This window comes from Pelophylax lessonae, assembly GCF_965119305.1.
Source record: "Pelophylax lessonae genome assembly, chromosome: 8".
NCBI lineage: Eukaryota > Metazoa > Chordata > Amphibia > Anura > Ranidae > Pelophylax > Pelophylax lessonae.
In genome coordinates, this window is record NC_138775.1 from 197,074,479 (window position 1) to 197,100,955 (window position 26,477).

Genomic DNA, 26,477 nt, shown 5'->3' on the forward strand with positions numbered 1-26,477 from the left:
ATTGTAAAGTTTTCTTTCACTATCAGAGCTTCCACCAAAGCATGTTCCTGCGCGGCGGCTGATGAGGACAGGTCCTCTTCACTGTCAGAATGCTACGACACTGACCCCTTTAGGGTGGTCTGCGTCTGCGGTGGCCATGTCTATCTCAGAGTCCGAAGATCCTGCTGAAGGAATTAAGGGTCGGAAAGTGTTTGCGGCTGGCAGCACTAGCAATGACAAAATCTACCTTAGACATATTTTGCAAAAAAAAAAAAAAAAAAAAAAAGCAATCTCTGGCTGAGACTGAACCAGAAGGTCCCGAGGGGGTCTGCAGGTAAAATATCATGGGACTCCATGTTACACTTTTTAAAATATTTGGGCAGTGTCTCTTTAACCACTTAAGCCCCGGAAGATTTTACCCCCTTCCTGACCAGGGCCTATTTTGCGATTCGGCAGTGCGTGAATTTAACGGACAATTGCGCGGTCGTGCGACACTGTACCTAAACGAATTTGGCATCCTTTTTTTCCCCACAAACATAGCTTTCTTTTGGTGGTATTTGATCCCCTGTGCGATTTCTTGATCATGCGCTATAAACAAAAAAAGAGCGTAAATTTTGCAAAAATAGCAATATTTTTCAAATTTTTTTATATGAAATTCCCAAAAAAAAAAAAAAAAGTAAAAATCAAAATTTTTTTACATTTTCGGCCGATTTGTTTTATGCTACATGTAAGAAAAATCGCATTTTGATTGGTTTGCGCAAAAGTTATCGCATTTAATAACAAAGGGAAAGATTTTTGTCATTTTTGTTGTTGTTTTTTTTAACGCGCAATGGCGGCGATCTGCGATTTTTTTTGCGGTACTGTGACATTGCGGCGGACAGATCGGACCCTTGACTGACATTTTTGGTGTTACCAGTGACATTTCTACAGTAATCAGTGCTATACATATGCACGGTTACTGTAAAATTATACTGGTAGTGAAGGGGTTAACTTTTTTTTGAGAGGGAGGGGTGGTGCGTGTCCCTAGGGGCGTGATTCTAACTGCGATTGGCTGTGGCTTGAGCTGTAGGAACAGTGATCAACGGTCCTACATAGTAGAACCGTATGATCACTGTTTCTACACAGGGGAGAATGACAGGTGGTGCGTTTACACTAGCCGCCTGCCTTTCTCCATCTGCAGCGACGATCGCCGAGTGACCGGCGGACATCGGGTCCGCCGGTCACACGCGCGCGGGGGGGTCCGTGACCACGTGGGGGCGCGCACTCGCTCCCTAGACCCTCACAGCCTAACTACGTAGATCTACGTCACTTTGTGAGGGGCTGACTGCCGACGTAAATAGTCGTGCGGCAGTCGGCAAGTGGTTAGGACCACCAAAAACACGGTCCCGCCGCTATAAGTGCGGGCTCACAATCAATGGTTATTATAAGATAATAACAGTAAATGAAGAAAAATCCACAGGGAACCCAAGGAAAACATTACCAAACCACAGAGGAGACTTCCAGCATGATCTGCGCAAAAACAAAACTGTACAGGAAGAGGAACAGAAAACTCAGCCTCAATATTTAAAAAGCCATGCCGCATGCCTGTCCACCCTATGGACCTCAGGAAAAATGGCCACTTATGCATTATGAATGGGGAATTATAGAAAATGGCTGCCCATATAATCTAATTGGAATATAAAAATCATAATCCACAGCAAAATGCCCCCCCCCCCCCCCAGCACGCCATGCGGTCTCAAGGACCCCCAAAAGGAGGGCCCAGAACAACAGGCTTCATAAGGTCCCTGTCCAGGGGCCCACACAGGACAAGTCACCCGCCTCAAATAAGCGACAACAGCCGCATTATTACCGCCCCCCCCCCCCAAGGTATAAACATGCTAGGGGTAGGGGGAATGCCGAGGGGTACACAGGACTAGTCCTCCGAGGTGCCAGGGGAACCGAGGGAGCTCCTAAGGTCCCACTATTCCAGGGAAAGGCCCACGTTAGCCCCGAGACTGCCAGGGGTTTTTGGGGGGACAAGTTACCATACCACGGTGGCAGGTGGGTGCCATTCCGAAACGGATCACCTCCTACCCAGGATGGGGGGTGCTGTCAGCCAAGGGGAAGCTGCGGCTCAGGGCGTTCCAGGTCGTGTGCGTCCTAGCGAGACGATCCACTCACAGGCTTGTCCCCATCAGTCGGGGCACTGTCGTGGTGAGGCCTAGTTTTGGACTATAACCTGCTCACGCTCGCTGCCCAGGCTGGGAGACCTTAAGGATCTAGATTATCCAGTGCGAAATCTCAGCCAGCTGTTGCTTGTAGTTCCTCTGGATCTTGGTCCTCAGGAACTAACTAGTGAAAATAAGAAGTCACAAACTAACAAACTTTCCTGTAATAGCAAAGACTGAAGTCCCAGCAGGAAGCTAGGTCCTATTTCTTAAACTAGGCAGAAACAAACTGCTTGATGATAGCAGGGTGTGTGGGTTAAGCCTGCAGGGACAGCCTCCATAGGTGTGGTTAAGCTTTTTTCCTGCCTAGTGCCTATTCTTGATAGGAGGAACATAACCCTATAGTCTGACTAGGTGGTGCTGCGTCTGTCGATGAACGATAGAGCAATATTACTTTTCAAAAGGGGTGTACTCATTTATGCTGATCGCTGTGTACAGTATATATACATACATATATATATATATATATATATATATATATATATATATATATATATATATATATATATATATATATATATATATATATATATATATACACACACACACACACACACACACACAGTGGGTATAAAAAGTCTGCACACCACTGTTAAAATGTCAGGTTTCTGTGATGAAAAAAAAAAATAATAATTTCAGAACATTTTCCACCTTTAATGTGACCTACAAACTGTACAACTCAGTTGAACAACAAACTGAAATCTTTTAGGTGGAGGGAAGAAAAAATAGACTAAAATTATGGTTGCATAAGTGTGCACACCCTTAAACTAATACTTTGTTGAAGCACCTTTTGATTTTATTAAAGCATTCATTTTTTGGATAGGAGTCTATCAGAATGGCACATCTTGACTTGGCAATGTTTGCCCACTCTTCTTTGCAAAAAAAATAAAATCGGTCAGAATGCAAGGGCATCTCCTGTGCACAGCCCTCTTCCGATCACCTCACAGATTTTCAATCGGATTCAGGTCTGGGCTCTGGCTGGGCCATTCCAAAACTTTAATCTTCTTCTGGTGAAGCCATTCCTTTGTTGATTTGGATCTATACTTTGTCATGCAGTTGTCGTTATGCTGAAAGATAAAGTTCCAATTCCTGTTCAGCTTTCTAGCAAAAGCCTGAAGGTTTTGTGCCAATATTGACTGGTATTTGGAACTGTTCATAATTCCCTCTATCTTGAATAAGGCCCCTGTTCCAGCTGAAGAAAAACAGCCCCAAAGCATGATGATGCCACCACCATGCTTCACTCTGGGTATGGTGTTCTTTTGGTGATGTGCAGTTTTTGTGCCAAACAAAAATATCTTTTGGAATTTTGGCCAAAAGGCTCAACCTTGGTTTCATCAGACCATAACATTTTCTCACATGCTTTTGGGAGACTTTAGATGTGTTTTTGCAAAATTTAGCTGGGTTTTGGATGCATTTCTTGATAAGAAAAGGCTTCCGTCCTGCCACACTACCCCATAGCCCAGACATATGAAGAATACGGGTGATTGTTGTCCCATGTACCACAGAGCCAGTACTTACAACATATTCCTGCAGCTCCATTAATGTTGCTGTAGGCCTCTTGGCAGCCTCCCTGACCAGTTTTCTTCTCGTCTTTTCATAAATTTTGGAGGGACATCCAGTTCTTGGTAATGTTACTGTTGTGCCATATTTTCTCCACTTGATGATGACTGTCTTAACTCTACTTATCAGGGGGACTCTACTGATAAGATCGCTAGGCTCAACTTGCTGCTAGGTCAGTACGCCTGCTATACCCATGAGTGATCCCACTCTCCCTGGTGGAATAATTTGATTCTGTATTACGAAGAAAGCAACAGAAGCTGCTGAAACACAGGTCCAAGATAATCTGTAGCAGCGATACCTGGCTTTCTAATCAACCAAGACTCACAAAAAGCTTAGGGCTATGGCCTCTTTCACACAGGCGAAGCGCCCGACAGAGTCCGTTCTGCTCAGCAGGGGATCGATCCGCCAATCCCTGCTGAGCAGGTGGATGACAGCTCCGTGTCCGCATGCAGAGACGGAGCTGTCAGATCTCCCCGTCCTCTATGGGGAGATCGGATGAGAACCTGTCCGTTCTCATCCGATCCTCCAGACGGATGGTAAATAGGGTTTCCATCCATCCGGATTTCACGGACAGGCAGCGGGCATCAGTGGACATGTCTCCGCTGACATTCGCTGCCCCATAGGGATGTATGGAGCATCCGATCAGGTCCACCTGAAAAACTGACAGGCGATATTTTTTTAACCTTCATGCAATCTATGTATTAAGGTAAAAAAAAAAAAAAAAAACTATGTGCAGCTCTCCCCTCCAGCCCCCCCCCTTATACTTACCTGAGCCCAATCTCGATCCAGCGATATGTGGGAGTGCAGAGGTTATCCTGGGTCTCTTTCTCCTTATTGGTTCAAACAGCAGCAGGAGCCATTGGCTCCTGTTCTGTCATTCACAGACTGGTCATTCAAAAACAGTGAGCACATGAGAGAGTGCGTGCAGGGCCAAGCCATGCTGTGTTGTGTGTGTGAGCATGGGCACAGAGTGGCGCTCGGGAGCGAGCCTGTTTGAGTGGGCCCAAAGCAAGGGGGCGCGCCAGGACCACCGGGGCATAGGACCTGAAAAGAAGATCGGGACTGCTCTGAGCAAAAACGATTGCAAAGAACAGGCAATTCTAACAGGTTTGTTTTCTTTTCTAATTCCAACCTTTAGAGCCATTTTAATTTATTTTACTTTGGGTAGACTGACGAACCATCATTTACCCCAGCACAGTAGAGTATATGGAAAAAAACAAAAAAAACAAAAAACAAAAAAACACACAGCAACAAAAAAATCCCATACAAGAGCTTGATAACTGATGGTATTCAGTGTGTTCCTAGCAGGATTATTTTTTGAGTACATTTTGTAGCATGTAGATTTTAATGCAACAAGAAGTATATACAAAACTACTGCGGCAGGGCGGCTCGGCTGCGCAAAATCACGCATATCTACGTGATTGTGCACGCGGTCTCTGCATGGTTAGACAACGGGAGGCAGCCGAGATCCCTGCTGGCCTCCCACAAATCGTCAGAGAAACTGACAGAAGACCCGCCTGCTTATGTAAACAAAGCAGGCGAGTCTTCTATCAAACAGGCAGAGAGAGATCAGGCGTTTCAGCTAAACAGAAACCCCCGATCTCTCTGTGCCTGTCAGAAAGCCCCCCCCAAAGTCAGTAAGCACAGTTAGTCATACATTAACCCCCTTGATCACCCCCAGTGTTAACCCCTTCCCTGCCAGTGTCATTTATACAGTAACAGTGCATATTATTTAGCACTGGTTACTGTATAAATGTCACTGGTCCCCAAAAAGTGTCAAAAATGTCAGTTAGGGGTTCAATCTGTCTGCCACAATGTCGCAGTCCCGCTAAAATTGCTGATCACCGCCATTACTAATAAATAAAAAATTAAAAAAAGTCCAAAAATTAAAACTCAATAAAAATTTATTGAAACTAAAAAAAGTCCAAAAATCTATTCCGCAGCTTGTAAACACTATAACTTTTGCACAAACCAATCAAAATACATAGCAGAATACAAATTAGCCTAAACTGATAAAAAAAAAATAGATTTTTTAAATTTTATTGGGAATGTTTTATGGCAGAAAGTTAAACATTTTTATTTTATTTTTTTTCAAAATGGTCGCTCTTTTTTTGCTTATAGCGCAAAAGCCAACAACCACAGAGGTGATCAATTACCACCAAAAGAAAGCTCTATTTGTGGGGGGAAAAAAAAAGGACATCATTTTTATTTGGATACAGCGTCGCATGACCGCGCAATTTTTCGTTACGTAACGCAGTGCCAAATCGCAAAAAAAATGGCCTGGTCATTAGGGGGTAAAACCTTCCGGGGCTGAAGTGGTTAATCCTATAATCAGGAGAGTTCCTCCCCCTATTACCTCAACAGATCTAAGACCAAACCGATTAAATAGAGAGGCTTCTTGATACAACTGAAGAATGCCAATGAAGCTGGTGGTTCTTTTACCAAAGGAAAAAAAGAAAAAACTGAATATTTACCAGTAGTTTGATTGGGACACTTTGTTAACACCTCTGGAGCACGAAACCCAGGAGTACCAGCTCTAGGAGCAACTTGTCTGGTTCTTCACATAGAAAATAAAAATGAAAGAAGTGATAAAGTCACGAGCCAAACAGACACTAGTACATATTAAGATTGCACAGAAAGCCAAGTCAGTTTGCGAGATCTAAAACGGACAAAAAAAAAAAAACAACTTTGATCCCAGAGTAGATATGTGCAGAGTATATTTATACACTAGATTACCAAAAATATTCGGCTGCCTGACTTTATACGCACATGAACTTTAAGGGCATCCCAGTCTTAGTCTGTAGGGTTCAATATTAAGTTGGCTCACTCTTTGCAGCCTTAACAGCTTCAACTCTTCTGGGAAGGCTGTCCACAAGGTTTAGAAGTGTATCTATGGCAATGTTTGACCATTCTTCCTGAAGCGCATTTGTGAGGTCAGGTACAGATGTGGACGAGAAGGCCTGGTTCGCAGTTTCCCCTCTAATTCGTTCTAAAGGTGTTCTTTCGGGTTGAGGTCAGGACTCTGTGCAAGCCATTTAAGTTCCTCCACCCCAAACTAACTCATCCATGTCTTTATAGACCTTGCTTTGCGCAATATATACTCCTGCTTTTCAAAACTAGAATATCAAAAAGTTAAATTTCAGTAATTCAATTAGAAAAGCGAAACTCATTTCATATAATGAGTTACACAGAGTGATCGGTTTCAAGCATTTATTTTTTTACATTTCGAGGATTACGGCTTACAGCTAGTAAAAGTCCAAAATTCGGTATCTCAGAAAATCATAGTACATAAGACCAATAGAAAAAAAAAAATGGATCTTTGTCTTAACGTAAAATCCTTTTTCTCTGATGCTCATTGGCGGACACAGCTTCACATCTTCTTTGACCCTTGGTTTATGCTGCTATCATTAGGAGTAGGACACTAGGCAGAAAAAGATTGCGACGACGCCCATAGGGCAGTCCCAGGGGGTATACTCCCACTTCTTGCTCTAGCTCTTCAGTTTTGTAACAGTGTCAGAAGACCATTAACCCCAACTCAGAGAGGCGGGTGCCGTGTCCATCAATGAACATCAGAGATTTTTGACTTACTGTAAAATCCTTTTCTCTGAAGTTCATTGACAGACGCAGTTCCATATTCTTCTTGACCATTGGGATGTCCCAAAGTAGTATTTGCATGAGGGGCGGGAAAAACAAAGAGAAAGAACGCAATTCCCCAAAGGCTAAAGTTAGCCAACCAGGTAACATGGAGCTCAACCAGGAACAACTGGAGCTCACCTAAAAACAACATACACCCTCCAAGAGAATATTTTCTCTTTTAAACCGCAGCCTGCAAATCCCTGCAGCTAAAAGAAGCATCCGAGGATGCCAACATAACTACTTTGTAGAATTTTTTTGAACGTGTGCACAGACGACCAATCTGCCGCCTTGCAAACTTGCAATACTGACTCCTGATGGCGAAAAGCCCAAGAAGCACTCAGTGTCCTAGTAGAATGCGCCTTCACAGGGAAAGGTGGAACCTGACCTTTCAGAAAATAAGCCTGTACCAACGTCTGTCTGATCCATCTGGATATGGTCGCAGCAGATGCAGCCAATCCCTTTTGGAGGTCCTTCAGTGAGGACAAAGTCTGGTTCAGTAGACGCCAGGTAAAATTACCCGAACCACATCCAAAGAATGGAAAGCAACTTCCTTGGGATGCTTGGGCTTAGGACAGAGCAAAGGCAGCACAATGTCTTCATTCAGATAAAAATCAGTACCACCTTAAGAAACGACTGATTAGGTCGAAGTACCACTTTAATCTCTGTGGCCCACCAGATAAGGTGAACGGCAGGACAGCGCCGCCAATTCAGATACTCTGAGGGCAGAAGTAATAGCCACCAAAAAGGCAACCTTTTGAGATAGTGTAAGCAGAGGGATCTCCCTAATGTTCTCAAAAGGACAGACAGACAATACCAAATTAAGATCCCACGGAAGTAACGGGGATCGCCTCAGAGGAGCCATATGGTGAACGCCTTGTGTGAAAGTGAGAATCAAGACATGCGTAGCTAAAGGACGTTGGAAAAACACAGCCAAAGCCGACACTGGGCCTTTGATAGTGCCCAAAGCCAACTGCTGTTCAACCCAGTTTTGAAGAAAGATTAAAATCCTAGCCACCGAAAAAAGGCGAGGATGCACCTTCAGCAATTCGCACCATGAGATGTACGATTTCCACGTACAATGATAGATCTTCATAGAATTAGACTTTATGGCCTTCAACAGAGTGGGAATCACTGATTCAGAAAGACCTCTATCCTTCAACACCTGGCTTTCAACAGCCACGCCGTTAAAGCCAGTGACTGTAAAGCAGGATGGAAGATCGGCCATTGAGACAGCAGATTTTCCCTGAGAGGAAGTCCTTACCAGATCTGCGTACCAAGACCGGCGAGACCAGTCTGGGTCACTAGAATGACCGGAATCCCTTACACCTCTAGTCTGCGCGGAAGCCTCGGCAGGAGTTTCAGCGGAGGCAATGCATAGATCAGCCGCTATTAACCCCCAAGGAGCCACCAGTGCATGTGGCATTGGCCAGAGGATCCCGCGACCTGGCTACAAACCTCTGAACGTTCTTGTTGAGTCAAGAAGCGAACAGGTTGACATTGGGTGTCCCCCACCATACACACAGGAGGTGAAACACCTCCGGTTGCAGGGACCACTCCCCTGATCCAACAGCTGACGACTCAGGTAATCTGCCTGCCAGTTTTCCACACCTGGGATGTGCACAGCACAAAAGCGCTGGAACAAACTTTTCATCCCATTTCAGGATCTTGGCCACCTCCCGTGCCGCCAAGACACTCTTGGTGCCCGCTTGATGATTGATGTAAGCCACGGCCGTAGCATTGTCCAATTGAATCCGGACTGGACAACCCTCTACACGTTTGTCCAGTGACTTCATCACTCAGAGTTCCAGAATATTGATCGGAAGCCTGGACTCTTCTACTGTCCAGGACCCCTGGACACACAGCCTCCCCAGAACTCCTTCCCCAGCCAGACAGACTGGCGTCTGTGGTTACCACAGTCCAATGCAGTGGGAGGAAGGACTTGCCCCGGCGTAGTGCTAACGAGTGAAGCCACCATAATAGAGCAGTCCTTGTGTTGTGACTCAACGAATCATCGTGTCCATGTACTTTGGATCTTTGTTCCATTTGACAAGAATCTCCCTTTGTAAGGGTCTTGTGTGGAAATGAGCAAACTGAACCGCCTCCAAGGTTGACACCATTAGACCCAAGGCTCGCATGCAAGTCCACAGAGGACAGATTGCTGGCTAACAGCAAACAAATCGCCCCCTGCAACTTTTGCAGCTTGTCTGTGGGAAGAAAAACTCTCGCCGAAGCGGAGTCCAGAGTCAGGCCCAGATAATCCAGTCTCAAGGATGGTACCAGGGCAGATTTTTTAAATTCATGTCCCAATCAAACTCTTGTAGAGTCCGTACAGAAATTGTCAAGTCGCCCAACAGGGCTGAATGGGAGTCTTCGCTTAGGAGGAAATCGTCCAGGTACCCCAGTATCGTAATCAACCATTGTCGTAGTAATGCCAACACCGAAGCCAACACTTTGGCATGTAGATATGAGTCCTTGATATCTATGGAGGCCAAAAAGTCTCTTTGGTATAGATTCTCCACTACCGTGCGATTGGACTCCATTCAAAACTTCTGTACCCGCACACAGTGGTTCAGAGCCTTGAGGTCCAGGATTTGACGTACAGTGCCTTGCAAAAGTATTCACCCCTTCAACTTTTTACCCATTTTGTTACATTACAGCCTTAAGTTCAATGTTTTGTTAATCTGATTTTTATGTGATGGATCAGAACACAATAGTCTAAGTTGGTGAAGTGAAATGAGAAAAATATATACATAAAACTATTTTTTAGAAACCGAAAACAGAAAAGTGGCATGTGCGTATGTATTCACCCCCTTCATTATGAAGCCCATAAAAAGCTCTGGTGCAACCAATTACCTTCAGAAGTCACATAATTAGTGAAAGGATGTCCACCTGTGTGCAATTTAAGTGTCACATGATCTGTCATTACATATACACACACCTTTTTTGAAAGGCCCCAGAGGCTGCAACACCTAAGCAAGAAGCACCACTAAGCAAACACGGCCATGAAGACCAAGGAACTCTCCAAACAAGTAAGGGATAATGTTGTTGAGAAGTACAAGTCAGGGTTAGGTTATAAAAAAATATCCAAATCTTTGATGATCCCCAGGAGCACCATCAAATCTATTGTAACCAAATGGAAAGAATATAGCACAACAGCAAACCTGCAAAGAGACGGCCACCCACCAAAACTCAAGGACCGGGCAAGGAGGGAATTAATCAGAGAGGCAGCACAGAGACCAAAGTTAACCCTGGAGGAGCTGCAGAGTTCCACAGCAGAGACTGCAGTATCTGTACATAGGACGACTATAAGCAGTACGCTCCATAGAGTTGGGCTTTATGGCAGAGTGGCCAGAAGAAAGCCATTACTTTCAGCAAAAAAAAAATGGCACATTTTGAGTTTGCGAAAAGGCATGTGGGAGACTCCCGAAATGTATGGAGGAAGCTGCTCTGGTCTGATGAGACTAAAATTGAACTTTTCGGCCATCAAAGAAAATGCTATGTCTGACGCAAACCCAACACATCACATCACCCAAAGATCACCATCCCCACAGTGAAACATGGTGGTGGCAACATCATGCTGTGGGGATGTTTTTCAGCAGCCAGGACTAGGAAACTGGTCAGGGTTGAGGGAAAGACAGATGATGCTCAATAGAGGGATATTCTTGAGCAAAACCTGTACCATTCTGTGCGTGATTTGAGGCTAGGACGGAGGTTCACCTTCTAGCAGGACAATGACCCCAAACACACTGCTAAAGCAACACTTGAGTAGTTTAAGGCGAAACATGTAAATGTGTTGGAATGGCCTAGTCAAAGCCCAAACCTCAATCCATATGTGGTCAGACTTAAGATTGCTCTTCACAAGCGCAAACCATCTAACTTGAAGGAGCTGGAGCAGTTTTGCAAGGAGGCATGGACAAAAATCCCAGTGGTAAGATGTAGCAAGCTCAGAGACTTATCCAAAGCAAATTGATTGAGCTGTAATTGCCGCAAAAGGTGGCTCTACAAAGTATTGACTTTAGGGGGGTTAATAGTTATGCACATTGAATTTTTCAGTTATATTATCCAAGGAGGGTGAATACTTGTGTAAGGTACTATACTTCTCATTCTTTCTTGGGCACAGTGAACAGGTTTGAATAGAAACCTTGAATGCAATCCCGAGAAGCAACGGTCACAATTACCCCTTGCGACACCAGATCCTGTACCGCCTCTCGTAGATCCCTTAACCGGTCTGGAGATCGGCATATATTGGACGAGAAAAACCGGTCCAACAGTCGAGACCGGAATTTGATCTTGTAACCCGATCGGATCAGTTCGTGGACCCATTTGTCCTGAATCAAAGAAGTCCATGGTTCCGGAAAGAAGCGAAGACGTCCCCCCACCCCAGAAACAGGGGGCCTTCCTTCATGCAGACGAGGATTTGTCCACAGATCCCAATTGGCCTGTTCTAGGCTTACCCGACCAGGTCTTCTTGGAACCTCCAGAAGACCTTAATGGCTTAGCTCCTTTCTCCTGCAACCCGGAGGTACCAAGGTGGCCGCCTATGAGCAGTAAATGAAGGCCCCGTCTATTACGCAGTGCCTTTCCTTGGTGGATTGGGGTAGAAGGAGTACTCTTCCCACCCGTAAGGCCTTTGATCAACTCATCCAGGGAGGATCCAAACAACCTGTCCCCCAAAAAGGGAAGGTCAGAAAGCCCTTTTGGAAACCTGGTCCGCAGATCAACTTTTTAGCCACACCATGCGTGTAATAGCAATCCAAACCGCAGACACTCTGGCTACCAGTGGAGCCGCATCACATATATACAGAAAGGCTTGGACCATTTGGTCCGTTGGCTCTATCAGGCCCGGTGAGAGCTGCTCTGTTTTCAAGTCACCTTACAGCAACTTCACCAATTCTGTGATGGTCTGTGAAACCAGAGTGATCAAAGACCAGTTTTAGTATTGAGCCCGCTAATACATGCAAATGGAGGGACAGACACTCAATCCGTCTATCCACAGGGTCTGTAAACACCGGGGACTCCTCCACTGGAACCACAGTAGACTTGTTTAGTCTGGAAACCAGATGATACACCTTTGGTGGTACGGTCCATCTAGCAGACACTGCGTCCGCGAAGGGGTAGCGCCCATTAAAGCGCTTCGGGACCACCACCATTTGTTTGATGCACCTCCACTGTTCATTGACAATGTTGACAAAAAAAAATCCGGACAGGAAAAAACCTTGCCCAACTTCTGAGATTTGCGTCCCAAAAGACACCTGCGTCCCTGACGCTGAAGAATCCCCCATTTTTAAGGTTTCCGGCACGGACACTAAGTGCCTCCACCAGCGCGCTTTCCCGCTCGGCTGCTGACGAGGATAAATTCTCCTCGCCATCAGAATGCAAAGACACAGATCCACCAGGATGGTATGTGTCCATGGCAGCCATATCTACCTCAGAATCTGAGGATACTAGAAAGCAGTGCTGTATCTTGGCCTAGGCCAACAAGGCCCAGGTCTAGGGCTGCAAAAAAAGTGCACCCTGCAAGAAAAAAAAAAAAAAAAAAAAAAAAAAAAGCCTTTTCCCAGCTCCTGCATGAAAAGGGTCCCCAACCGGCTTGCGCTACACTTTTAGTATAGTGCAAGTCTTATGGAGCGAATTGGGATGGAGGGCAGGTTCCAGGAGGCAAATCAGTCTGGCAGCCCAATAAAGGGGTCACACTGCTACCTGTGGGTATAATACCGGTTGGTGAGGGCATTGAGACAGACGGCAGGCCGCTGACCACACTTAATACAACTGGCCCAATGGCCGCCAATGCTAACAGGTGTGGCACTGCAGCCTAATGGTCCGTCTACCCTCCTCCAACCCCAGGTATGGCAGGCATCATGTCAGTAATATAAATTTCATTTCTTTAAACTTCCTTGTCCTTAAGCGAGCATATTAAATTGCATCATATACAATTAGTTAGTAAGATTACTTCTATCTTATAAGATATTATGACTTGTGCTTTTTGCAACTGATTATTTCACTTATTTGTATAATGACTATGGACTTCCTAGTCATACAAAAACGTGAAATAATCCTAAATTTACAATCAGTGGCAGCAAAAACAAGTTCAAATATCTTAAAAGAAAGGAGTAATCTTACTAATCCAGTGACATAAGGCTGTCCTAATGGGCACCGATAAGGCTGCACTGAAATAAGGCACTGATATTCTGCACTGTTGGATGCTAATAGGCTGCACTGATGGGAACTAATGCTTCTCTGATGGCCACTGATGAGACGGCAATGGTGGGTATTGATAAACTGCACTGATGGGCACTAAACGTGGCTGCACTGATAAGGCAGCACAGATATGCTGCACTGGTAAGCACTGATGAGGCTGCATGGGCATGAGGTGGCACTGATAAGCTTCACTCATGGGGCTGCACTGATATGTTGCACCGATGGCCACTGATGAGGCTGCGCCGATAAGCTGCACTGATTTGATTCACTGATAGGCTGTAAAGGTGGCCACTGATGGGGCAGCACTGATGGGTAGTAATAAAGTTGCCCTGATGGGCACTGATAAGGCTGAACTTATGGGAAATATTGAGGCTGAACTTAAGGGCACTGATAGTCTGTGGTTGCCGTCTGTGGTTTACAGATGACAAAGCTGGTCATAAACAGGAAGGGGTGTGGCCTTTAAAGGAAGGCGTGGGTCGTATTTAAATTAGGGGGTGCCTAGGTTTAGTCAGGCCTAGAGCAGCACAAAACCTAAATATACCACTGCTAGAGAGGCAGGGGAAGGCATAGGGCGCTTTCTGCTAGTGGCCTTTTTATTAAAACTAAATCCACTTTTGACACCAGGTTTTCCAAAACTGCTGTAAATGCAGACAGGGGCTGCGACCCTATACAAGTCTATGGGGAAAAAATTCCATTGCCGAAACCCAAGATGGCAGCGCCCATGGCTCACCATGCGGCTAGGGACCGACACATGAAGGCCTCAGGAACCACAACAGGGACCAGCAAGCCCAAGGTACCATGTCGTCAACCTCCCCCCCGAGCACTCCAGACACACAGCCCCCGCAGGGACAAGGAGAGGGAAGGACACAGACCGGGCATCCCCCCACATCCCCCCAAAGCCCAGCAAGGGGCAAGAGGGGCACAGTTACTCACCAAACTATGGACCGGGTGGGCTCCGCTCCGGGCAGACTGCCTTCCACCCGAAGTGGGGGTGCTGCCAGCCAAGTACGCTGCGACTCAGGGCGTTGCTTTCCAGCCAGGCATCTGCTCGCAGGCTCGTCCCCCTCCGGACAATGGGGGACCGTCGTGGTTAGGCCCAAGTCTGAACTATAACCTGCTCACGCTCGTAGGACAGACTAGGGGGACCATAAGGATCTAGATTATCCAGTATGAAGCCCCAACCGGCATCGTTGCCTGTAGATCACCAGAAAATTCTTCCCTGAACACTAGCTAGCAAGTAAAAAAAGAGAAAAGAAAATATTCTGAAAAGAATAAAAAAAAAACAGACTGGAGTCACAGTAAGAAACCTAGGTCTACTCCATCTCTAGGCAGAAAAACTGATTTGCAGGGTTTGGCAGTGTGGGTTTTTTTGCCTGGAGGGACAGCTCCCTGGGCCTGTGTATTCAAATTTTCCTGCCTAGACTCCTCCTGATTGGAGGAGCATAAACCCACTCAGCTCATGGAGATGAGGCTGCGTCTGTCGATGGACATCAGAGAAAGCCCAAGAGGCACCCAGCGCTCTGGTAGAATGCGCCTTCACTGGAAAAGGAGGAATCTGACCTTCAGTGAATGAGCCTGAACCACCGTCTGCCTGATCCATCTGAAAAAGGTTGAAGCAGATGCAGCTAGTCCTTTACTAAGTAAACCCTGATAGCCTGGACCACATCCAAAGAATGTAAAGCATACTCCTTAGGATGCTGGGGTTTAGGGCAAAGGGAAGGCAGTACAATGTCTTCATTTAAAAGAAAATCAGAAACCACCTAAGGAAGGAACGACTGATTAGGTCAAAGAACCACCAGATAAAGGGAGCGGCAGGACAACGCCGCTAATTCAGATACTCTGCGGGCACAAGTGATCGCCACCAAGAAGGCAACCTTCCGAGACAAAGCAAGCAGCCAAATCTCCTGAATATTCTCAAAAAGAGGCTTTTGAAGAACAGACAGCACCAAATTGAGATCCCATGGCGGTAACTGGGGATGGCTGCAGAGGCGCCAAATGGCACACACCTTGAATAAACTTTGGGATAAGGGCACGCGTGGCTAATGGGTGTAGAAAATATAGCCAAAGCTGAAACTTGGCCTTCGATAGTACCCAAGGCCAACCACTGTTCAACCCCTTTCTGTAGAAAAGCCAAAACCCTGGCGATGGGAAAAACAACAAGCGAGGGTGCACTTTCAGCGATTCACACCATGAAATGTACGATTTCCACGTACGATGATAGATCTGTTGAGAAGTCTACTTACTAGCCTTCAAGAGAGTGGGGATTACAGACACAGAGAGACCCCCTCTCTCTCTCTCTCTCTCAACACCTGACTTTCAACAGCCACGCCGTTAAAGCCAGCGACTAAAGCAGGATGGAAGACTGGACCTTGAGACAACAGATCTTCCCTGGGAGGAAGCCTCCAAGGGATACCGGTGGCCAAACTTATGAGGTCTGCGTACCAAGACCGACAAGACCAGTCTGGAGCCACCAGAATGGTTTTCCACCTCTATCCTGCGCAGAAGACGTGGCAAAAGTTTCAATGGGGGAAATGCATAAATCAGCTGATACTGACCCCAAGGAGCCACCAGGGCATCTGTGGCGTGGGCCAGAGGATCTCGAGACCTGGCTACGAATCTCTGCACCTTCTTGTTGAGGCGGGAGGCAAACAGATCGACCTCCGGGTGTACTAGGGACCACTCCTTGATCCAACACCCGACGACTCAGGTAATCTGCCTGCCAGTTTTCCACACCTGGGGTGTGTACAGCAGAGAGGGCTGGAACAAATCTTTCTGCCAAAGTCAGAATCTCGGCCACCTCTTTAGCCGCCATGTCACTCCTGGTGCCCCCCTGGTGATTGATGTAAGCCATAGCCGTGGCGTTGTCCGATTGAACCCGAACCGGACAATAGCGTGGGCGAGTTGTCTAACGACTGAGACAAAGTTTGATCGCTCCGAGTTACAAAACACTGATCAGAAGTTTTGACTCTTCCACCATCCAGGTACCACCACAGATTGATAATACTCCTCCGCTACCGCAAAGCGAAGAAACCGCTGGTGTCCAGCATAGATAGGGATGTGTAGATATGCATCCTTGATATCTATGGAGGCTAAGAAATCTCCCTGATGTAGAGACGTCACTACCGTACGGATGGACTCCATTCAAAACCTCTGTACCCACACAAAGCTGTTCAGGGCTTTAAGATCTAGGATGGGGCGCACCTTGCCTTTTTTTTCTGGGCACGGTGAACAGGTTCGAATAAAACCCCTGAAAGTGTTCCGAAGCTATAACTGGCACAATCATCCCTTGCGACAGCAAGTCCTGTACCGCCTCTTTCAAGTCCCTTAACCTGGCTGGGGACTCCAGAGAGGCTACAAATAGCTCCTATCCCGTAAAAGGGAAAATCAGCAAGAGCTTTTTTAGGCGTCTAATAGCAACCCCTACTGATGATGTCCTGGCCAATAAGGCCAAGTCCAGGGACCCATTACACGTGTACACCAGGGCTTGGACAAACTGGTCTAACAGTTCCAGAACCGCAGGGGGAAGCTGTCTAGTATCCAAGTTACTCTTCAGCAACTTCACCCATTCAGTAGCAGTCTGTGCTACGAGAACGTTCACAAAATTAGCTTTTAACATGTGACCCGTCACCACATGTACATGGCGGGATAAGAATTCTACCCGTCTATCTACGGCAGTGGTCCTCAGGGCCCACTAACAGGCCAGATTTTAAGTATTACCTTGGGGAGATGCAGACTAGAGTACTGCAATCACTGAGCAGCAAATTATATCACCTGGGATGTATTTCAGTTATCTTGCAAACCTGGCCTGTTAGTGGGCCCTGTAGGCCAGGGTTGAGGACCACTGATCTACGGGATCCGAAAAGGTCAGTGACCCTTCCACCGGCACCAGAGTCGCTTTATTCAACTTGGCCGTCGGGGAATCCACCTTCGGTGGTACAGCCCACTTGCTATCCACTGCCTCTGCAAAGGGATAACGGCGTGCAAACTGCTTAGGCACCACCAGCATGTGCTTAATGCGTCGCCATTGTTCATCCACAATAGAGTGAAACAAGTCAGGACAAGGGAACACTTTACTTGATTTGTGAGAGCCAAAAGACACCTGCGTACCTCACGCTGTAGGTTCATCAGCCATTTTAAGAGTTTCCCGCACAGAAACGATTACATTTTCCACTAAGCGCTTTGTCGCGCGAAAGCGGAGGATGATAGTTCTCCGTCAAAATGTGAAGACACCGACCCTTCAGGTTGGTCTGCGTCAACCATATCTGTGTCAGAATCCGAAGATCCTGCAGATGGAGGGGAGGACGTCTGCGGCTAGCAGCACCAGAACAAACAGACTGCAATTTTGACATCAGGCTTTGCAGAAAAACTGCAATCTCTGGCTGCAACTGCAAGCCGGTGGGTCCCACAGTAATTTCCAGGGGTCGGCAGGGGATATTTTATCCTGGGACTCCCATTTGCAGACAAAAAAAAATATTTTTTTGTGCAGTCCCTTTAAGACCGCGAAAAACGCGTCTCTCCGTCATTACTGCGGACCCCAAAAACCTGAGCAATGTCTAAATATAGCAGAGCAGGAGAGGGAAACCTACAGAGGACCCCAGAAACTTTACCAGATAAAAACGTGCAGTCCTGGTCAGTGTCAAAACTAAAGTAACACAGAAGAAACAGGAAGAGGAAGCAACTCTGCCTCAAGCATAGAAAAAAAAAAAAACATGCTGCATGCCAGCCACGCCTCTGGGCCACAAAAAAATGGCTGCTATATATTCTCAATGGGGAATTTCAGAAAATGGCTGCCCAAACTAATGGAAACACAGAGGTCAAGAACTATGGCAAAATGGCGGCCCCCATGCGGTCTCTGTGACCCCCAAAAGGGGTCCCAGAACAAAAGGCAACTAAGGGTCCCCCATTCAAGGACCCCTCCCTCCCGGATGATCCATTCCCCGCAAATATGTGCTGAAAACTGGCCACATTATTACCCCCCCCATGAACTACTGCATCAATGCGGCGTTGCATAGTGGCAGACAGCCTGTGGCACTGCTGAGGTGTTATGGAAGCCCAAGTTGCTTTGAAAGCAGCCTTCAGCTTATCTGCATTGTTGGGTCAGATGTCTCATATCTTCCTCTTGACAATACCCCACAGATTCTCTATGGGGTTGAGGTAAGGCGAGTTTGCTGGCCAATCAAACACAGTGATACCATGATCAAGAAACCAGGTATTGGTACTTTTGGCAGTGTGTGCAGGTGCCAAGTCCTGCTGGAAAATTAAATCAGTATCTCCATAAAGCTAGCCAGCAAAGGGAAGCATGAAGTGCTGCAGAATTTCCTGCTAGAGGGCTGCGTTAACTTTGGACTTGATAAAATATAGTGGACCAACACCACCAGAGGACATGGCTCCCCAAATCATCACTAACTGCGGAAACATCACACTGGACCTCATGCAATTTAGATTCTGTACCTCTCCACTCTCTTTGGGACCTTGATTTCCAAATGACATTTTTCACAGTCCACGATTTGCAGAGCCACATCATCTGGTGTTGGTCCACTGTGTTTAATCAAGTCCAAAGTCAGCGCAGCCCTCTAGCAGAAAAATTGCTGACCAGCTGTATGGAGATGCGGATTTCATTTTCCAGCAGGACTTGGCACCTGCTCACACAGCCAAAAGTACCAATACCTGGTTTGATGGTTTAGGTATCACTGTTCTTGATTGGCCAGCAAGCTCACCTGACCTAAACCCCATAGAGAATCTGTGAGGTATTGTGAAGATGACAGCAGACCCAACAATGCAGACAAGCTGAAGGCTGCTATCAAAGCAACCTGTGCCTCCATAACACCTCAGCGGTGCCACAGGCACAGGCTCTTATGTAATATTCTAATTTTCCAAGATACTAAATTTAGGGTTTTCAATAGCTGTACGCTATAATAATCAAAATTAAAAGAAAGAAATGCTTGAAATATATCACTCCGAGTGTAATGAATCTATATAAAAATATACAAGGTTCACTTTTTGAATTGAACTCCTGAACTAAATTAACTTTTTGATGATATTCTAATTTTAGGAGACGCACCTATATAGATTACACACACACACAAAAATATATACGCACACATAGTATATATCCTTGCTAACAATCCAAGCATACTCTAAGCTGAGCCAGCTGTGTAATAGAAGACCGCTACTAATTCTGGCAAAGTTCTGCTTGGTTTTACAACATCAAAATACATTACCTTGCAAGGCATATACTGCACACTTGATCTCTTGCGTAACAGTCACAAGTCAGGTTTGCTGGGCAAGTGCTGGCAGTCCTCCTGACCATCCCAGTACTTGTGTTTTTTGCAGGAACAGTCTTCCTAGCTGCCAATTTTTTGACCGCAACATCTGATGTCTTGGGCTGCTTTATGCTCTGTCGAAAAAAAAAAAAATTAATCCAATTGCCTGCTATAGGAATGTTATTCTAGAAGAATTTGCATATAACTACTTAAAAGCAGAATTAAAAAAGAAAAAAAACACAACCTTTTTTTACATTACAGACGAGACCCTACCCTATTGGTCTCTTCTCCCCGTCTGCATTTTTTTTTTGTTTACACGGAGCTGCGCATGCGTGGCTCAACATACATTTACGACACCTGTGCGGGAGTGGCAGAAACACAGCTTGGCCAATTAAGTAGCTGAACTCTGAAACTGGAAGGAAGACTGGGAAAAGATGGAAAAGTCCGTGATCGCAAAGATCACGGACATCGCTGCATTGGAGGGGAATGCTTGGCAATTCCACTTTTAAAAGATTGCACTACGATCGCCATTCGGATTGTACAGGACATCTCGCAGCACCCTCCATTTAGAAGCCGTAATGCAGGCAAAGCAGAGACTTATCTAATGGCTCACCATCAAGCCTTAAGCCACATTTCCTTCCTTTTCTCACAACTCCACTTTTAGGTTTTATTCACATTCTGCGTTTTGGAAGCAGAACTGCTGTGATTCTGTCTACAAACTCAAATTGTAATAACACTTGTTCCGGTGCCATTCATTTTCAAGGGCACCTAAAATGTGGCACAGTTTTGAAAAAATCCGCAATGTACAAAGCTTGTTGCTCAAAAGAGCTTCTTTTGAGCAACAAGCTTTGCGCATTGCAATTTGCCACAATAATTACAGCAAAACCGCCCCACGTTTAACATGCAATTGAAAATGATTGCTACCCTAACATGCGTTCTTGTGAATGCAGTGAGATTTGAGACCCTGGGCAGAATCACCGCGATTCTGCCCAAGATCCCAAAAAGCCAAATGTGCACAGAGCCTTATTGAGGGGGAAAAAAAATCTTTAGGTTATTTATGCATATTGCTTGTGGTGATTTTGCAGTGACAGAATTAAAGAGGTTGTAAACCTCCGAATTTAAAAAAAAAAAAACGAACACCTTAAAAGAAAAAAACACAATGAGCTAGTATGCATTGCATACTAGCTCATTATGAAATACTTACCCAAGAACGAAGCCCTGAAGTGCCGACCGCTCACCTCTCTCATGGGTGACATGTTGTGTCGCCCTTGCTAAGGGTTTGCGGCATCCGGGCCATCCGATTGGCATGCGCGCGGGAGCAGACGGTAACGGCACGGGGCTCTGAAGGAACGGCACGAGCGGCCGTTCCTTTAGAGCGCATGCGCCAGTGATGTCACTGGCTGCATGCAAAGTAAATATCTCCTAAACGGTGCATGTTTAGGAGATATTTACAGTACCTATAGTTAAGCCTTAATACAGTAAAACCTTGGTTTGAGAGTAACTTGGTTTAAGAGCGCTTTGCAAGACAAGCAAAATTTTCAAATAAATTTTGACTTGGTTTACAAGCGATGTCTTGATATACAAGTAGCTTCAAGTCACAGCTGAGTATAAAAGAGAAGAGAGGCGCCTCTAAGTGTAGCAATATGGTTACATTTAATGAAGGTACAACATTTAGCAACTCACATGGTTGATGATTGGAACAGACACATCCAAGTATGCAGGCATCCAGGCTAAAGCTGTCCACATAGACCATCCTCTGCACCGCCATCTACATCATCCTTTCCATGCTGCCCCTTGCTTTTAGATCCCTTTACTGCAGGGTGGTCTTCCCGGTCAGGATTACAGACTGGCAGCCGGCGGTGCAGAAGATAGTCCATGTGGACAGCTTTACCCCGGATGCCTGCATACTTAGATGTGCCTGTTTTATTCATCAACCATGTGAGTTGCTAAATGTTGTACCTTCATTAAATGGAACCATATTGCTACACTTAGAGGCGCCTTTCTTCTCTTTGATACTCTGTAGCTCCTACTGGATTGTGCTTCTTATCCCCTTGTTGAAGTGGCTATTTGTGGATGGACATTTTATGGTTATATAACCTATCGCAATGCTATAATCTTTTTATATGGACTATAAACTGAAGGACTTATGAATAAATGGTTGTGGAACGAATCATCTGAGTTTCCATTATTTCTTATGGGGAAATTTGCTTTGATATAAGAGTGCTTTGGATTACAAGCATGCTTCCGGAACGAATTATGCTCGCAATCCAAGGTTTTACTGTATAGGCTTACCTATAGGTACAAGTTGCAGAGGAGGGTTTACTTCCTCTTTAAGAGTGCAGGGAGAATGCTCAACTACTTTTAAGTGCTGATCACTACTCCCCCAATAGCAAGAGGAATTCGGTAGCATCAGAGGGAGAGGGGGGGGACAGCTACTTACCATACCAGGAAAAGGGCGGGCACTGCTCCTGACAGACCACCGCTCCATCAGATTTAGGGGGCTGTCGGCCAGGAGGAACGCAGTGACTCAGGCCTAGGCCAAGTCGTATTCGCCCTCGTGGGACATTTGGCAGGTCAGCCCCCGTCCAGTGGGCCGAGATCGCAGCCAACCAAGCGCAGAGCTGAGACTTGCGTTCGCTGGCTGGCTAGACTGGGGGGACCCTGTGGATTTAGATTATCCAAGTCCATCACCCAGTACGGCAGTTGATTGTAGATTCTCACAGGAACAAAAACAGATAGGAAAAAGTTTAATTTGAAAGGAAAAAATTGCCAGGACCAGAGATCCCAGCAAGGAACTAGGTCTTTACTCTGACTAGGCAGGAAAAAAAAAAAACAAAAAAACAGTGCCTATAGCTCAGCATGGGAGCATACCCCCAGGGACTGCCAATAGGCTTAGTCAAGCTAAGAGGTAGGTCAAGAGAGGTAGGATCCTTGTGCTTCATTATGTACTCAAAGAAAAGGATTTTTACAAGTAAATAAAAATTCTTTATTCATCGTAAATCCCAAGGTTATCTTAATATCCATTATGTCAGGGGTGTCCCAAAGCACTATATAGTACAATGGAGGGCAAAACAGAAAAGCCAACAGGCCCTAAACAACTAAACCAGAACAGGTTAGGGCTTCACAGCAGCCTGCAAAACTCGCTGACCAAAAGGTCTTGTCCACAGAAGCCCGGACGTCCACCTGGCAAAACTTTTTGTAAAAGTACAAACCGATGACCAGGTAGCGGCCTTAAAAATTTGAGCTACCAAAGTCATGTTGAATAGCCCAGTAGGTAGATTGGTACCTTCCTGTTTAAGCCATCACCAACAGCGGCAAAAAACTTTGCCTTTAAACAGTACAGTTGAGGAAAAAAAAGCTGACAGATTCAACAAAGGTAGATTTAAAAGCTGTGCGAACCTACAGGTAAACCTTAACTGCATGAACCACATCCAATGTATGAAGAGCCTTGTCCCTGGTGTCTGAGGCTTAGGACAGAAGGAAGGCAACACAATATCCTGGTTAAGATGAACGGAAGACGCAACCCTAGGTAGAAAGGAAAATCGGAGACAACAAGACCACCTAGTCACGATCACCAGAAATGGTTCCTTACGAGCAAAAGCGGACAATTCTGAAAACACTAAAGGCGAAGTAGTGGCAACCAGAAAAAAATGAATTTTTGTAAAATCTTACCGTAAAATTCCTTTCTCTTAGTCCTCCGACAGTCGCCGCCCCTCATAAGTCATCACTATTGGGTATTGACTTCCGCTCCACAGGAGTAGCTAGGCATAAGACTTAGTCAAAAGAACAAAAGCATTTAGCATAGACACACCCATGGGGGCTATCCCACTGGTCCATACCCCCCTGCAGTAATCCCTCCCAACTCAGTTTGGTAGAACAGCAGTAGGTGTACAAGAAAAAACCCCAAAAGAGGGGCGGGGGCGGCGACTGTCGGAGGACTCAGAGAAAGGAATTTTACGGTAAGATTTTACAAAAAACTGAATTTTTGTAAAATCTTACCTGTAAAATTCCTTTCTCTGAGTCCTCCGACAGTCGCCGCCCACTTCATATTCATCACCAATGGGGTTATGTCCTTTATTCCGTAGGAGTAGCTAGGCAATAGAATATGTTAGTACAAAGACTTTTAACATATCCCACCCCCAGGGGGTGGTCCCCTCAGTACATAACCCTCCACTTCCTGTATCCAACTCAGTTTCAGTGGAATAGCAGTAGAGAGTACATCAAAACCCCAAAAGAGGGGCGGGGGCGGCGACTGTCGGAGGACTCAGAGAAAGGAATTTTACAGGTAAGATTTTACAAAAATTCCGTTTTCTCTTACGTCCTCCGACAGTCGCCACCCACTTCATATTCATCACCAATGGGGATGTCCCAAAGCAGTGTAAACATGAGGGGTGGGAAGAACGCAGCCGCGCCCAAGGCAACGCCGTCTCCCCATCAGAGAAAGGAACCTTACCAAACCAGTTGGGCATAAGAACAAAACACTCGCTCAACAGGAGCAAGAAAACCCAGGGAAAAAACAAATATCCCAAAAAGCCAAAGAACCCGTAACAAGGGCTCTAGGGAACTGCCGCACTAAGAACCTTGCGGCCAAAGGAAGCATCAGCCGATGCCTGAACATCTACTCTGTAGAATATCGTGAAAGTGTGTACGGTCGACCAAGTCGCCGCCTTACACACCTGGGCCACAGAGGCCCCATGACGACAGGCCCAAGACGTACTCAGAGATCTGGTAGAGTGCGCCTTCACAGGTACAGGGGGACCTTTCCCCTTCAAAGCATAGGCCTGATCAATGGTCTGTCTGATCCATTTGGCGATTGTAGAAGCCGACGCCGCCATGCCCTTCCGAGGACCTTCCGGAAGGACAAACAAGGCATCCGACTTGCGAAAAGACTCAGTCGATTTGAGATAGACTCTAATCGCCCGGACAACATCCAAGGAGTGAAGCAACACCTCCGTCGGATGCTTCGGCTTCGCGCAAAGCGAAGGTAGGACAATGTCCACATTGAGATGAAAGTCCGAAACCCTTTTTGGAAGAAAAGAAGGGTTAGGTCGCAAGACCACCTTGTCCAAATGCACAACCAGATACAGAGACTTGCAGGACAAGGCTGCCAGCCCCGACACTCGACGAGCCGAGGTGATAGCCACCAAAAAGGCGACCTTCTTGGATAACAAAGACAGCGAGATCTCCCTGATCCTTTCAAAAGGAGCACGCTGCAATACTGATAGAACTAGATTCAAGTCCCAAGGGGGAAGAGGGTCCCTCCTAGGAGGGATCAGATGACGTACCCCCTGCACAAAAGTGCTAACCAAAGAATCAGATGCCACAGGCCGTTGAAAAAGAACGGCCAAAGCAGACACCTGACCCTTGATCGTGGCCAGCGCCAGACGCTGGTCAACACCCGTCTGAAGGAAGGGCAACACCCTAGACACCGAATAAGTGTCAGGAGAGAAACCCCTGGATTCGCACCAGGCAAAATACGCCTTCCAAGTACGGTAATAAACCTTCCCCGAGGAAGACTTCCTCGCATTTATTAAGGTGTGAATGACCTCAGGGGAAAGACCCCTGTTCTTAAGGACCTCGGTTTCAACAGCCAGGCCGTCAAAGCCAGCGACTGTAAAGCAGGATGGAAGATCGGTCCTTGCGACAGAAGATCTTCTCGAAGAGGCAGACGCCACGGGGCGTCGATTGCCAGATTTACGAGGTCTGCGTACCAGGACCGGCGAGGCCAGTCCGGTGCCACAAGAATCACCGTGGTCGGTTCCGCGAAGGAACCCGGACAGCAATTGAATCGGTGGGAACGCATACATCAGTTGGTACTGAAGCCACGGGGCAACCAACGCGTCCGACGCGTCTGCCCGAGGATCGCGCGTCCTTGCCATGAACCGTGGTACTGTGTTGTTCAGACGAGACGCGAGCAGGTCTACCTCCGGAAGACCCCACCTCGCGCACAACATCTGGAAGACAGCCGGGTGAAGGGACCATTCCCCCTGGTCCAGGGTCCGGCGGCTCAGATAAACCGCCTGCCAAATTTCCACCCCCGGAATGTGAACTGCCGATATTGCCGGGACATGCGTCTCGGCCCAAGACAGAATCGCGGCCACTTCACGAGCCGCCCGGGCACTCCTGGTGCCCCCTTGGTGATTGATGTAAGCCACCGCCGTGGCATTGTCCGTCTGCACCCGAACCGGGTAGCCGTGAAGATTGTCCGTCCAACGACGAAGACAGAGGAGTATCGCTCGCAGTTCCAGAACGTTGATCGGAAGGGAGGATTCCTCCGTCGACCAAACACCCTGGGCGGACAGAACGCCCAGAACACCACCCCAGCCAGACAGGCTGGCGTCCGTGGTGATCACCGACCATGAAAGGGGACGAAAAGACTTGCCCCCCGATACTGAGGGGGATTGAAGCCACCACAGAAGATCCCTTCTGGTCTGAGAACTCAATGACATCTGGAGATCCAGAGACTGCGGACGCCCGTCCCACTTGGACAATATCTCCGCTTGGAGATCCCGTGTGTGAAACTGGGCGAAGGGAATCGCCTCGAAAGCAGAGACCATCAATCCCAGACACCGCATGCACGTCCGAATGGACGGAGATGGAACGTCCCTGAGGGACCTGACTGCCTCCTGAAGAG

General features: G+C 46.6%; 1 protein-coding gene across 4 annotated transcripts in view; it reads right to left on the bottom strand.

Moving 5' to 3' along the window:
- Positions 1-26,477, bottom strand: part of CDC7 (cell division cycle 7) — a 134,618-nt gene that overhangs the window by 18,987 nt on the left and 89,154 nt on the right. For all 4 annotated transcript variants that reach the window (XM_082264854.1, XM_082264853.1, XM_082264851.1 and 1 more), the window contains exons 8-9: positions 19,802-19,977; positions 6,221-6,303 (exon numbers count right to left, since the gene is read on the bottom strand). In XM_082264854.1, coding sequence (XP_082120980.1) covers positions 6,221-6,303; positions 19,802-19,977 — 259 coding nt within the window. The remainder of the gene's footprint in view (positions 1-6,220; positions 6,304-19,801; positions 19,978-26,477) is intronic.